The sequence below is a fragment of the Diachasmimorpha longicaudata genome, chromosome 11, assembly GCF_034640455.1.
Source record: "Diachasmimorpha longicaudata isolate KC_UGA_2023 chromosome 11, iyDiaLong2, whole genome shotgun sequence".
NCBI lineage: Eukaryota > Metazoa > Arthropoda > Insecta > Hymenoptera > Braconidae > Diachasmimorpha > Diachasmimorpha longicaudata.
The window spans coordinates 6,517,404-6,531,185 of record NC_087235.1 but is presented as its reverse complement, the minus strand read 5'-3'; the positions used below and the strand labels follow the sequence as shown (position 1 = coordinate 6,531,185).

Sequence of the window (13,782 nt, the reverse complement as noted above, 5' to 3'; positions counted from 1 at the left end):
GGTGGAGAAAGTGAAAAATACTTCTAACATTATTAATTGTTGATACGTTGAAAAATTGCTCCGAGGAAAATATGGCATATTTGTCACATTCTCTTAGTTAATTAATTATCCTATTTAAATAATCGAATTGTCCAGCTCTGTCGTCATCACTCATCCCCCCGGACCACCGAGTCTGATCATACACTTAAATATCTACTTTGAATCCTCTCGAGAGTCAACATTTCCTCGAGATCCGGGAAAATAATTCATATCGATTCACCGCAAGTGTTGCAGTCGGAATATAAATGAAGTTATTGTCCCAACAATTGACCCCGACATTTAAAAAGCGATATGTCGATCGATTATCGGTACATTTGACATTTGTTTGGCACACGTAGCATCAGCTTCGATAATTCGGGAATAGCACACCCCCAGGGCCCATCAGATTGTCGGGCATATCAGCTTGGAATATGAAATAAAATGCAAGCCAGGGATAATGTAACTGATCGGCTGCAATACGTCAGAGAAAATCGGGGGAGTGGATTCTGGCGTTTGGCAATGACGCGGTGAAATTACGTTATAACCGAGGCCGCGTGGCGCTGAAAAAACTCAGTGTTTTTGACAGGCCCTGTCGCTCTTCCATCCGAGTGAACGCTCCACCCCGAGGGCTAATAACTCTCGAAGTCATGATCCAACATCGATCGAATCATTTACAAATCATTTCCGATGGTCATTGAATTACTCTGAATTTATTCTCATCACTTCGTGAATTCAGTCTTAATTTAGCTTTAGGATATGGTAGGGGAGGTAATGTTAATAAATAATTTTTCCATTTATATTTTATGGCTCCAGTAATTTGACGGCGATTTGAGGTCCAGGGAAAAATTCAGTGTCTTCAAAAATTCATAAGATTCCACTGTCGAAATCTAAAATCGATTTTTCAATTCGAAATATTCACATATAATACCACAAGTGGTTCAAAATTATCGAATATTTCCCGATAGATTCGTTGCAAACAAATGAAGGAGTCAAGTTTTTCAGGCTAAAAAATCACGAGTGCGAAGCACGAGTGATTTTTCCTGAAAAACTTGACGACTTCATTTGTATGCAGGGAACCTAGAGGGAAATATTCTATAATTTTGAAGCTCGAGTGGTATTCAGGGGATTATTTTTCCTATCCAAATTTCGGCCAAGAGAATTGTGCCATGACATGAAAAGAGGTTTATTTGGTTAAGTGTCGTTTGTTTACCAAAATATTCAAAAAATTATCGCTGATATTCGAGGTAGGCTATACAAAATATCAACAAATGGTGCAATTCTATTGGCTGAAATTTGGGTGGGAAAAATAATCAATAGAAATTCATTGATAATTTCAAGTGCACAGCAAAACAATTGAACGCCCGAGTAAAACTTCCATACCCTCGACTTAACGGCAAGTGAAGCGATGCCGTTTATGTATAGGGTGTACCGAAGGAAATAACCGTCATCTGTATTCGCGATAACATCGTAATTGAATGCGGTTGACGGGGATTTGCTGTACCCAGTACAGCCTCAATGTGAGAGAGATGAAGGGAATTCACCCTCTCAACCACCATTTCATTCTTCCTCTCCCCCCTGTTCTCCTCACCACTCTCGCTATCACCGCTCATTGATCCTGTGTATCGTTTTCGCAAGGAGTATTAATCATAATATCAGGACGTTGAGAAATATACTTGACATTGTCCTTTATGGATCGAAGATGGAGTGTAATGTTCGGGGGAATTTATTTTTTTGAAAAATACGAGACACTCGGGTGGAAATATTATTCTGAAAAATTCAATAGATTAATTTGATTGACTTTTCTGCTTTCTTTGGGGTCGACATGCGATTGTATTCGATTTTTCGTGAAGCATTATCTCGGAAGTAATTTATTTGGATCGAACATATTTCCAGTGACTGCTACGTAACATATTGCACCTTCCTCGGGGGTGGGTTGTGTCTCCATGAATGAATTTGCCTGGGAGTTGTAGGGAGATGTTATGGGATACCTCTTAGCAATTTTTCTATAACGAAGACACGAAATTGTTGTGATAAAAAAAACACTGCTTCCCATGCAACTGGGAACAATTTTGAAATTTTTCTGATTCTTCCCAATAATTAATTAATGATAATGATAATTTATGCGATTGATATGTTAATGACTGCATAAATGCAGAATTACTTGGCTAATTCGGCAAGAGGAGGTAATTTTCGCCTCGGAGGGCTCTCCTCGAAAGGTCCAGCAGCTTTGAGATCGACGACATACCTTAGGCATCATTAAAAATCATGATAATTAGATTGGAAACGAGATAATCACATTATTAATACACTGAACACTTACGAATAGAGGGAATAAGCATATTCGTTCCTCAAATTCTTCATTTTGTGACATTTCTTCGCGCTCAACCGACAGAGGGCGTAAATCCAATGAATTACTTTGGATTTAGAGGAGGGACAGGGCATTATCGCGGCGCAGGGTCGAATGTGGTACAGGAGAAACCAAAATTCCTAATAAAGTGAAGAGCGGGTATTTTTTTTCCAATAAATTATGTTGAGAAGTGAAAATTAATTGCGATTTAAAGGATGTAGTTCTCAACCAATAAGAAGAGTCAATATTTTCCAATTGATAATATACATTTTCCAACTGCTTATCTATCTCTGAATGTTCCTCACAATCCTCCTCGTTGGAATGAAAAGAGCAGGAAATCTATGAGAAAAAAAATTGTTGATGGCCTTAGAATTATTTGTCCAGTAGTGTGTGTTGCAAGGGAACATGTACTTCGTCCATGTCCTCGGGAATGGCAGAGTAGAACTCCGACCACGTGGTATCCCTCTCCCACTCGGCCTGACCCGGGCTGGTGATCGGTAATTCTTCAATTTCTTGTAGCGGTCCCTCCGGGGGTACAGTCTCGAAGACCCCGCTCATCTCGTCATTGATCATATTGATCGCCAAGGCCGCCAGGTACCTGTTACGCTTTTCCATCAACACCTCCACGTGATACTCAACGCCGAATAATTTTTTCGTCCATTTCGAGGCCAGGGCACGCTCACCTCCATCGGTCAGGGCCGGCTCCAGGTTCCCGATTATTCCTCTGGACTCGGAATAATTCCAACCATTTATTCCTCTCCTCAGACGATTAATTTAGGGCGATACGGAACCGTTGGGGAGAAAATTTATTTTATTTATTTTAATTGATAAATACTTACCCATAATACTGGAATTCTATTTTGAGGGCACCAGCTTTGGACTTATCCCTAGCTACTCTTGTAACCTCCCTTCGGCCCGCGGTGGATGGCTGATGTGCCCTTCTGTCCTCCTCCATGCTCTCATAACCCAAATTCAGTCGAAAAAAAAAAACAAAAAAAGCTCACGGTTTAAGAACCGACGATCAGAAAGGGGTGAGAAGTGTTCGTAGCTGAGAGAAACCCACGACGCGACATTTCGTCGCGCCCCGAAAAATTTCAGCGCTTGAACGTTCGCCTTAACATTTTCAAGCGATAAAATTTGAAATACGACGGGCAAACTACAGGGCCCGAGAGAAAGAGGTAATACGGTATCTAGTGCGAAGGATGTCCGGGTCATAACGCAGGCCACGGACGAGTGCCCTCAGGAATTACTTTTCAGGGAGGACCCGAAAAAAATCGCAACAGAAAACACGGGATGAAAAATCTTGGCGAGTTTTTTTCAGCTGGAGAAAATTCTCTCAAGCGAAGAGTATTATATAAATAAATAACCTGATGGTACAATTCGATTATTAATATTTTATAATGAATATCTTGTTTATTTCGTGATAGTAAACAAATACTTGAAATTCAAACGTTTCTTCTCCACTTTTTTTCTGGAAGTTCTATTATATTTATAATGAATTGTTGAATTTTTTATTGAACAAATACCCGTTTTAGAATGATAAATTTCGTTATTCTCAATTCCCGATGTCCCCAAATGCGGAGATAAAAAGAGAAATCCCGTGTAAAACGAAAAATCATGCGAAAAATTATACGATTTGTTTCTTATCAATGGATCTGAATCGATTTGACGTTAGCGTACGTTTTTTTCGGTTCTTTTTAAGGGGAATAAGAATTCAGAAGGAAAACGAGAGAAGATTAATTGGAATTTTCCTGGATCGTTTCCATCCCTTGGCTCTCATTTCATTTATTTTTCCCTCCGTTTTTCCACTTTTTTTCTTCACGAACATGATGCATAGCGAAAGAGCTTCACAGAACGCGTAGGCGAAGGGTAGTGAAGACGAAAATGGGGATGGTAGATGACAACAGCCTTATCGCGGGATCTTTAATTCCGAAAAGGCAGGGGGAGAAGAGCTCACAGGGTAGCATGGACCACATCGTCATTTGTCCCGCTGCATTGGTTCCCCTGTTACTCGTTTTCCCATGTCAGGAGGGGAATGGGGAGGGGGAATCGTGCGTAAACGTTGCCAGTGAAGATGAACGACGGTGGGGGAGGGGAAGGGATGGAAATTGCCTCTGCTGATTTCATTTCAGGGAACAGATTATTTTAAGGGTGTACACTTTTTCTCGGATGATTAATGTGATTTTTGAGGGGAATGCAACTCTATACGAGGTTTATCTGAGGTCCTACCAGGGGCTAAAATCCAATTAAAAATCTCCTTTGGGTGAATTTGCGGTGGATGAGTGGGTGATCTTGATTTATGGATGTTAATTCGCGGTGTTTTCATCATTTTTTTAATTAAAATTGGTGCCTGTGGTTTTTACGTCCATCATTTGTGTGTTTCATTTGATAGTTGACTAATTAATAATTAAGTTAGTTTCATCGGGTATTTTTTTATGCTTTTCTCAGCAATTTTGATTTATGGATATTAATTTATGGAGGTAACAGTGTCGGTCTGTTTTAGTAAATGAATATTGTTCAATGAATTTTGAGAATGGTGATATTAAATCATATTTTGTTCTCCAATTAGAAATATTCAAAGTTCATTGTGTCAATAAATTTTGCAAATCCCCACACGTCTAACAAGGGAGTCACGTTAGGTGTCTCTAGAGTTATAAGAAGTTTCACAAAGCACCTAAACCATTATAAACTCTTCACCCGAATATAATAACATTCACCGAAGGGTATTCCGTCGGCTGGAAGACATTAGGGAAATGGTTGACTACATACCTTCACAGTGATACCCAAGAAATTTCGGATGTTACGTAGAATGCGAAATGGTTGAACTTTCCAGTTGGAGTCAATGGAGGTAGAGATACTTCTCCCATTTCGATATTCATCTGAAATGTCCCCTGTATTGAATGGATATGCATTATTTTCCAAGACGTACGATTTCCAAATCGAGTTACGAGTTTCGTAGTGAATAATGCCTGCCATTCGCCAACTTAATGTTCTAACGTGAAAAAAAAAATATATGAAAATAAATATGTGTTTTTGGAAATACATTCAGAGGGATAAATTTTTTTCACGTGTCTCTTGTGTTAATAAGAATGTATATTTCTCAATTTTTGTTTTTGCCTTTTTCATCGGTAGCAATGGAACTCCTATTCTTAATTCATAGGTCATTAATAGTGCACTAATTAATGAAGTTATATACAATGATGGATAACAAAGAGTGCCTTACGACTTTGACTAATAATTACAACAAATAAATTCACAATTTTTCAAATCTCTCTCACACACATTCTGTCTGATTCATTTACATTAAGTGCATTTATACAGCGAATTGTTTTTTGTACTCGAGTATACAGAGAGGTTCGTCTCATTCTGAGTTTTAATGTAATTGTTAATTCCAGTGAAATTGAGAACAAAATTTTTCAGGGACTCGAATAGTTCCTGTAATTTTTTCGTTGAAGGCCTTGAAGTCATCATTTTCCACTTTTTATGACTCGAATAATCGAATTAAAGAGAATAAAATCCAGGAAAGATCCCCAATCAATTGAAACGATCAGTCGGATTATTTTCTTTGGTGCATGTGAACTTTCTGGTTTCATTAATTTGGTATTTCACATTTGGTATCTGTTCTATGACTATAACATCGGTTTTATCACTCGTCAGTTGCATATTATTCTTCCACCTCAGTAGTTCAATTTCACTGATGAGAGTTAATTCAAATAAAACATGATCGTCGATCGATCGATCGATTTTACGCTTATGATTACGTTCTTTGGTTTTAGCTGTATGGGTTACCCATGGCTTCGTCTCGAGTCACAATCGTATACCCCTCCCTCCACCCCCTCTTAACCCGCCTTCCTCCTCCTCCTCCTTCCACCCCCAAACAATCAAATACTCTGATTTTCCATCCACTCAGTTCACAATTATTTACAAATCTCCGATAATCGCTTCCATTTCTGAAAAATATCTTACATAAGCCGCGACCTTAACTAGATTAATGTACAATTTTACTCTTCTTAATCACTATCACTTTGTCCAGTTCACGATCACAGCGAAGTAGCACTGCGAATAATCATCGCAGTTGTTGTACAACAAGTCTATTTTATTTTTTATTCGTTTATTTTCTTGTTGATTATTTTGGTATTGCGGTTTCTTCTTTGCGTGATTTTTGGATTCTTGTGGCTTCAGTTGGACGCTATGATCCCTCGGGATGAGGGAGATTTAGTAGCCGTCGAGACACCGTAATTTTTTCATCGGTGGTGATACCTCGTCTCAGCTGGTGGGTGCTGGCATTGACATTGGGGGAGCTTTCACACCTCCTATTCCGGGACCTGAGAGACCATTGTTGTTCATGTCACCTGGGCCCCGGGGCCCTATACTCATATTGCCGTTTACTGTAGGGGTTTGACTTGACATTTGACCCTGAAATTGACGAAAATTATGTCATTAGTAAATAAATAGATTGAGGGCTTATGTTACGGTCGAAATGAAAAAATGAAAAAAATATTTGTGCTTACATTGACATGATTGTGTTGAATCGATTGTCCCATGGTTTGTGAGGGATGTTGATGCTGCATTTGATTGTGTCCCGGATGGAGACTTTGTCCATTACCAGGTGGTGTAGGTGGTAACTGTCTCTTGATATGCGCCAACGACGCCGGTGGATGTAATGCCATATTAGCGAATACCAACCGCTCCTCATAATCATATTCACAAAGTATTTTATTTTCACACAGATAAAATCTGTCCCCCACACAGAACCTGCAACATGAAAAGCAAAAATTCCGTTTACACGACTGGTGATAATCGCTTTGAGAGAAATCATTAATTATAGGAGGACATTTGCCAGAATAGTTTGACGTGATAAAAACCGACAGTGTAGGGGTCATTTCCGAAGTGATAACGATAGAGACGAGCGGAGGACTGATAATTACGCCCATCAGAGGAATGCCAATTAAATGGAAATGGAATAAAAGATAGGGTCAAGTGGTGTTTCAAGGAGAAAAAAATCGTCTGGTCATTGACGGAAATTTAAATTTCCGAGTGGATAAATATTTTGTCTATTGGGCTAAAATTTCGAAGGATTTCAAATGCTCTAGTTGGTTACTCTGTTGAGTTATGTTAACTACCAGTCAATTTAATTTTCCGATTAAAAAATTATCCAATTGGATAACGATTCGGATTTTCACTGGACACATGCACCGGTACAATGGCCCACTGGCTTTCAGAATTCACGAGAACGTGAGGCAAATAATTATTATCGTCCACTTCCCTCTGTTCAGTGCGTTAAAACCTCTCCACTCACCCCTAAAATACATCCGTGTGTGGTGAGGCTTTGATCCAGCCCGGAAATACGAAACGTCGTCTGGTGTGGCACGAAACTGATATTCATAATCGCTGGGTTATGGAATGACGAAGAAGAGGGGTGGAATAGAATTATCACCATTTGCACTCTTCATTCTCTGGGAATTTGGTTCATAACTGTGTGTACGATTATACGCAATTGCCAGGGCTGAATTTTCGTGGATATCTTTTGACTAGCTGGTGCTGAGTGATACGTATTTTCCCCGATTTTACAGTACTTTTACTGAAAAAAAAAATCCCTTGGTCATAATTTCTGCAAAATTCTCCCTTCAAAAGGTCCAGCGTTTCCTCTAGTGTTCCCCGAATTCCCCAGTAACACGTCACAAATTGTTTAAATAATCTAACACGATTTCTATTCCAAGAATAAATTTTCCGAATTCGGGGAAAATATTCGTCTTGAAAAAGTGGAGATAGAAAATTATAAATTTCCAGAGTGCGTCGAGGCACACAGGGACCACGACGCTAACATTGAAATATTAACTCCAGGGTTGACTGGAAGGAAATCACGCGAGTGGGACCAACCACTCTCTGCATGGAAAATTTCAATCTGGCCCGCCCGCGCTCAGATAACTCGCTTGAATCTTTAACGAGGGTCCCCCGCTTTCCGTTCTCCACCTTTCCCTCCCCACCGACCCCTCTCTCCCTTGCCAGTACACTTTGCCGCATCACAGGGAACGTAGGAAGGTGTCGGAGTGAATTTCCGTGGTCAGGAAAACGACGCTGACAGGACAGATGGAAGTGCCGTCCTACCAGTCTCGTTGACGATGAATAAATAACGAAAATAGGAGAGTAGGTGCAACGGAGAGAGATGGAGAGTGCCAATGGGTTTTGGAGACTCCATTAGGACCACTTTACTGCCTTGATACATTTAGAATTGTCAAATAGACTAATTCGACCTGGCGGATTGCATTTTCACGTTTCAATGGAGCGATTTGATTCATTTTTCATTGGATGAGTGCCTCGTGAAGTTTGAGAGATGTATTCTATTATTCACATCTCAAATCATTTCAAATCCTAACGCCCTTTGTTTCAAGTTCCTCGGAATGAATTTTAATTATTTTCTTCGTTTCATATGAAATGATTTTATCAACCCCTATTTATGTCACGTGATTGAAAAGCCAATAACGATGAGGCGTAGTGTCAGAATAAAAGTTATAAAATTTGAAATGAATTTCATCTGTGGTTGCATTTGATGTTCATTTCTCCTCTGAAGACCCTTCAATCGAAACAACTGATAACATCGGCCAATATTCTTAATTAACGAGGAAAAACCTCCTGTATTAATTCTTTCTTCGTTACCTGAAGAGTTTTCCCTTTAATTGAACTCTTGGGAATCGATCAAAACCCAGAATTAAAATCAAGGCTGCGTATCAGGAAAGAAATAGAGGTGAGTCTGATAAAAAAAAAAGCCAAAGTCCATCGGATTGGAGGCGATTTAACGAGTCGAGTGGAGAGCCAAAGAGATCGGTAGGGTTACTCTTTAATTGGAGCGACCGTTAAATTAGACCGGACGTCTTTTTAGGTGAGTCCCCGTGGAGGGCTAATTGGATCGGTAAATCATCCGGTAACCAGACTGCCAAGAGAGTTGAGGGGAGGACTGGGAGGTCGAGTACAGCCCTGGGGATACTGGTGGCCCTAGGACTACCCCTTTATTCCGTGTTATTACAGTCTAAAGTTACCCCCCCCCCTCCTCCCCTCCACCCTCTGTGTAATTGTTGATGTTTAATTGCAAGCTCTGAGTCGTCTCTTCATTCTCCCCGAATCCTTTGCCATTTTCCACTCGTGAGGGTGATTTGGAATTCGATTGAGCGGAAATTCACTTCTGCGGTAAAAACAAGAAAGGAAACTCATCTCGATATGTCTTCAAAAACCTCAAATTACCCAGGAGTAACATTACAAGGAAAGAAAGTTTCAATAAAAATTATCTAAAAGTGTACGCGATCGACTGCGCGCTCTATTTGAATTTCCCGCCTCGAATATCACCATATGGCGATTGTATTGACAAATAGGAAATCAGTCTTACGTATGATGTTATTACATATGTGTAGAGATGATCTTAATTGATATAAAAATTAATAGACGATGATTATTTCATTGGATTCATTAATTTTTAATTTTTCAAATAATTTCGGTTTTTCCGTCAAATTTGTAAATAAAAAATTGAAGATATAGTGCATCCAAGGGTGGAGTGTCAAAATAAAAATATCGATGTCACATGATGTAGCTGGGACACTATGGAATTTTTTCAATGCAAAAAATCGGCATGACAGGCAAAAATGGAGGATACATACAACATACATCCCCCCCCCCCCCCACCTCCGCGAATTGAATCGATCGATTGATTCCTCGAGACAGAATGTGAGTAATCGTCAGTGCAGAGAAGACGTAACGTTCGGTTGTCGTTAGAAAAACGTGTGTTACGTACGAGGAAAAAAAAGTGTCTAGCGGTTGTGAGATGAAGGGGAATGGAAAGGGGTAGAAAGTAGAGGGTGGAGTTGTAGTATTGTCGGAGATAGACAATGCACAACGATAAAAACGTAAAATTGATGCTCTTTTGTTCGTATTGTTTGAGACGCTGGTACACATTTGTCGCACGCCACGGCCAATGCCTCCCAAAAACATACACATAACTGTTGTTACTGCTGCATCCCCTCGTGATTTTTTTTTTCCACTCTCATGGCTACAGGTTTTTATTTCACAAACCCCTACCCACTGCCAATAAGCTCACATTGTTGAAAGCATCAGTTGGCATTGTAGTTATAAAGGGAGATCTCGTGTTTTCAATTTTCATCCTCTTATTGTTTTTTAACTGATAGTTTTTTCCATTTTACGTTCTTCCAGATGAAAATGGTAATTGATGGTTAGGGGATGAATTGGAAGAGCGTTGGGTGGATGATCTGAAGGTCGAGAGTTCCAATTGACACTGATTGGTACTTCGAATCTTCAATTTACAGAGAAATACGAAATTCCTGATCAATTAATTATAATTAATTTAATGGCCATAAAGGCTCCTCTGGTAATCTATTTATCTATATACTACACTTTTTTTATATAACAACACATAAGTATTTGGGGAACTCTCGGGATAAATTAACTTTTCTAAATGACATAATATAAAATACAAGTTTTTCAACTTGTCCAAAGGTAAACTCCTCAGGGAAATTGAAAAAGAATATTAAATAATTATATTCATTCCATAAACATGAGATTAGAGGGGTATTGAAGAGATTGAAGAACAGTAATTCAAGAAATGAAATGCGGATAAACGTGAATTGAAGTGAGAGAGACAGGGAAAAAGGCAATCTCGTTCCGAGAAGCAATTCGATACAAAAATGTCAGCAGTATCCGGATAATTATATAACTGGCCGTCGACGGGGATAGCTAGGGAGTCTCGGGATGAGAAGTCCCGGGGCAAAGACGAGCACACGCGAATACTGTGGAGTTGTATGGGGATGGAGGGTGATTTCCCAACTGGCCTGTAAAGCAACCCCCGGAGTGGACTCTGTGTCTCGCGACCAGTTTTGTCTCTCTCTATGGCTTATGGAAGCTACCCTGTGTGTGCTGGGGTGGGGAGGGGGGGTCGAGAGAAGCCCCTTTAAGAATTTCCGAGACAATTTCTCCGCATTAAAATGCAGATTCACATTTTCGACGACTCCTGGATTGTACTGGATTGCTTGAGAAAACATTCAGGTGGAATTTTTTTTCCAGCGAATATATAGATTTTTTTTTTTAGAATATTTTTACGGCATTGTAAAATAAAATTACTCCTCTGATTTTGTTTAAATGGGCTTTAAATTTAGTGAATTAAATAAGTCGAAAAACATCTGGAATGTCAATTAAACTATTTTTTAATTGACCAGGAAATTTCTGGGACGAATTTTTTAAGAAATCGTTTCTTTTGTCGTTTCAAATAAATAATTTTATTGTGATAAAAATGAATGAATAAATTATTTCTATAAATCAAATGTTGTAATGATAATGGCCCCAGCGATTTGTTGTCTAGTCTTCCACTGCCCAATTCTAGTCTTTTTGGATACACTGCATGGGTTAATCAAGCCTCAACCACCCTCAAGAGACTATCCCTTAACAACCCCAGAATTAACGACAACATCCACGTATCAGCCAGAATGATCAACTTTTACGGTTATACTGTGGGTACAGTGGTAGTGGTAAGAGGCAGTTTGGGGATAAATATTGACCCCCTGATGGCCAATCAAAGTTTCTCCCTGGATTAATCGTAATTATTTACTCACCGGTGATTGCACTGTTGACAGGCGAAACACTCCAAATGGTAGACGTTTGCACGTGCCCTCATTACCATCTCGAATGCTGGTATTATTTTTGAACATGCTGCACAGTATCCCGTATTACCGAACAGTCTTAAATAGTCCCTTTTACATAGAATTAGATTGGCTTTTTGGTAAAGGGTTGAGCCTACTTCGCCTAATCGGCAGTCACAGCAGCCGCACTTTAAACAATCCTCGTGCCAGTATAAATCCAAGGCCTTGAGGAGGTACCTAAACCATTTGATTCGATTATTATAAAATCATTAATTCTTTACATTATTCTTCCAAAAACTAATCAAATTTTTCAATGATAAATTTAGAATTTTTACCCGGAAAAATTGATCTCTAAAAATGTCGTCATTTGATAAATCAACGGATAATTTAGGGCGAAATTATTTGATTCAAAATAGTCCTTTTAATATACTAAATTGATTTCAGGAATTCAATTAGATTTCAATCATTATTCTTCATTTTATTTACCTCTCAGTAATTATTTTTCCACATCCCGCGCATTCCTGCTGTGCCGAGCCATTTTTACTCGTCTCCGACTTGCTCACGTCCATCGTCATGGTGATTGGAACTATTCCGCCGTCTGAAACAACAAAAAGCGTCGAAAATTTATAGTCACTTTGCTCGACTACAATAGAATAATCTAAATCAAATACTGGGTAAAAGAGCCAAAAGAATTTTAAACAAAGAACAATTCGAAACAAATAGAAAAAAAAACTCCAGTATTATTTTTGTTAGCTTAAAACGAATGCAGTCTCTCAGTTTTTTTTTACAACCACCGAGCCATTATTTCCGCACCGGAAGTGACCTCCCCTGCCCCGTGATGTCGAACTTATTCCATTCGCAGTCTCTTTGTTAGCCCCTGAAAATATCTACACAAAATAAATCGGAGAGAGCGCGTAAGATGAATTGTTGGGTTTATTCGATCAATTAAGTCCCAATGACTCGTGTATTTCTAATTTTGAAGGGCTGGAAGAGCCCAGAAGGGCAATAACTCTCCGAAAATCAATTCAAATCGTAATAGAAAAAAATCCTACCACCCAACTGGCCAACTATTAAACTACTGCACCATCTTAAACACTTCCCAACCCTTTGGGATTTCCTGGAAAGGCCAATAAGTCCCATCCAATAAAAAGACTATGAAAATTAAAAGTTTCCTCTGGATAATTATAAAATCAACCGTAAATAAGACGAAGAACAAAGAGTAATAGAAAAATGTTTGCTCTTCAATTAACCAAAAACCTCTTTCACGGTTTTAAAATTACCAACCCCCTGGAAAAATTCCGAGACTGATGAAGGTGTGTCAGAAACAGTGTAAACCCTGATTTAACAAGGGGTAGTTTCCCGGTTGTACACGCGGTTCTCCTCGCAAATAGGTGTTTTCCTCAAGTAAAATCAGGGGGAACTGAGGCCGGTAGTTTGTGTCCAAGAGACATTGCACCGGCACGAGGCGAGTAAGGGTTGAGGTAGCGAGTGAATAGAAGAGAGCTGTGGGGTAGTAAAGAGGTGGGGAGGGTGATGCTATGGATGGAAAATGGGTGGTTGGGTGAAAACGGGGGCTTAATTAATTAGCCGGATACTTTGAGTAACAATCCATTATTACATACAAACATTCCCCTACCCTCTCATCCCGCTGTGAGGCACGGGTATGGCGAGCTTTATGCTGCTAATTGGCCTTCTCAGAGCCGAGAGAACCGTGCGAGTTATAAACGCCAAACTACCCCTTCTCACCCCCCTCCACTCATTGCCCCTCCTCCCTCATCT

The 13,782-nt window shown here is 39.5% G+C and overlaps 3 protein-coding genes across 11 annotated transcripts in view; 1 reads left to right on the top strand and 2 right to left on the bottom strand.

Moving 5' to 3' along the window:
* The window catches only part of LOC135167494 (uncharacterized), a 162,867-nt gene that overhangs the window by 85,518 nt on the left and 63,567 nt on the right, over nucleotides 1-13,782 (top strand). The gene's annotated exons all lie outside the window — the stretch shown is intronic.
* LOC135167261 (uncharacterized) lies at nucleotides 1,743-3,335 on the bottom strand. Its single transcript, XM_064130277.1, has 6 exons — nucleotides 3,205-3,335; nucleotides 2,777-3,089; nucleotides 2,633-2,704; nucleotides 2,339-2,505; nucleotides 2,180-2,263; nucleotides 1,743-2,021 (listed from the first exon to the last, which is right to left on the bottom strand). Exons 1-6 carry the CDS (start codon nucleotides 3,318-3,320, stop codon nucleotides 1,871-1,873), a joined length of 903 nt encoding a protein of 300 aa, XP_063986347.1. The 5' UTR covers nucleotides 3,321-3,335; the 3' UTR covers nucleotides 1,743-1,870.
* The window catches only part of LOC135167489 (LIM domain only protein 3-like), a 62,480-nt gene continuing 54,113 nt past the window's right edge, over nucleotides 5,416-13,782 (bottom strand). For 2 of the 4 annotated variants that reach the window (XM_064130735.1, XM_064130734.1), the window contains 4 exons: nucleotides 12,490-12,601; nucleotides 11,977-12,240; nucleotides 6,877-7,120; nucleotides 5,417-6,781 (listed from right to left, as the gene is read on the bottom strand). In XM_064130735.1, the coding sequence (XP_063986805.1) occupies nucleotides 6,632-6,781; nucleotides 6,877-7,120; nucleotides 11,977-12,240; nucleotides 12,490-12,601 (770 nt within the window). In that variant the 3' untranslated portion in view covers nucleotides 5,417-6,631. Of the gene's footprint in view, nucleotides 6,782-6,876; nucleotides 7,121-11,976; nucleotides 12,241-12,489; nucleotides 12,602-13,782 lie in introns of all 4 variants that reach the window. The other 2 variants (XM_064130736.1, XM_064130737.1) reach the window with 2 other exon arrangements.

What these genes read in the sequence shown, in the direction of transcription:
- LOC135167261 (XM_064130277.1), bottom strand. Translation starts at nt 3,320, where the DNA reads ATGGAGGAGGACAGAAGGGCACATCAGCCATCCACCGCGGGCCGAAGG. An exon ending in TAGATAAGCAGTTGGAAAAT is followed by an intron (nt 2,506 to 2,632) that starts GTATATTATCAA and finishes TCACTTTATTAG; the next exon opens with GAATTTTGGTTTCTCCTGTA. An exon ending in TATGCTTATTCCCTCTATTC is followed by an intron (nt 2,264 to 2,338) that starts GTAAGTGTTCAG and finishes ATGATGCCTAAG; the next exon opens with GTATGTCGTCGATCTCAAAG.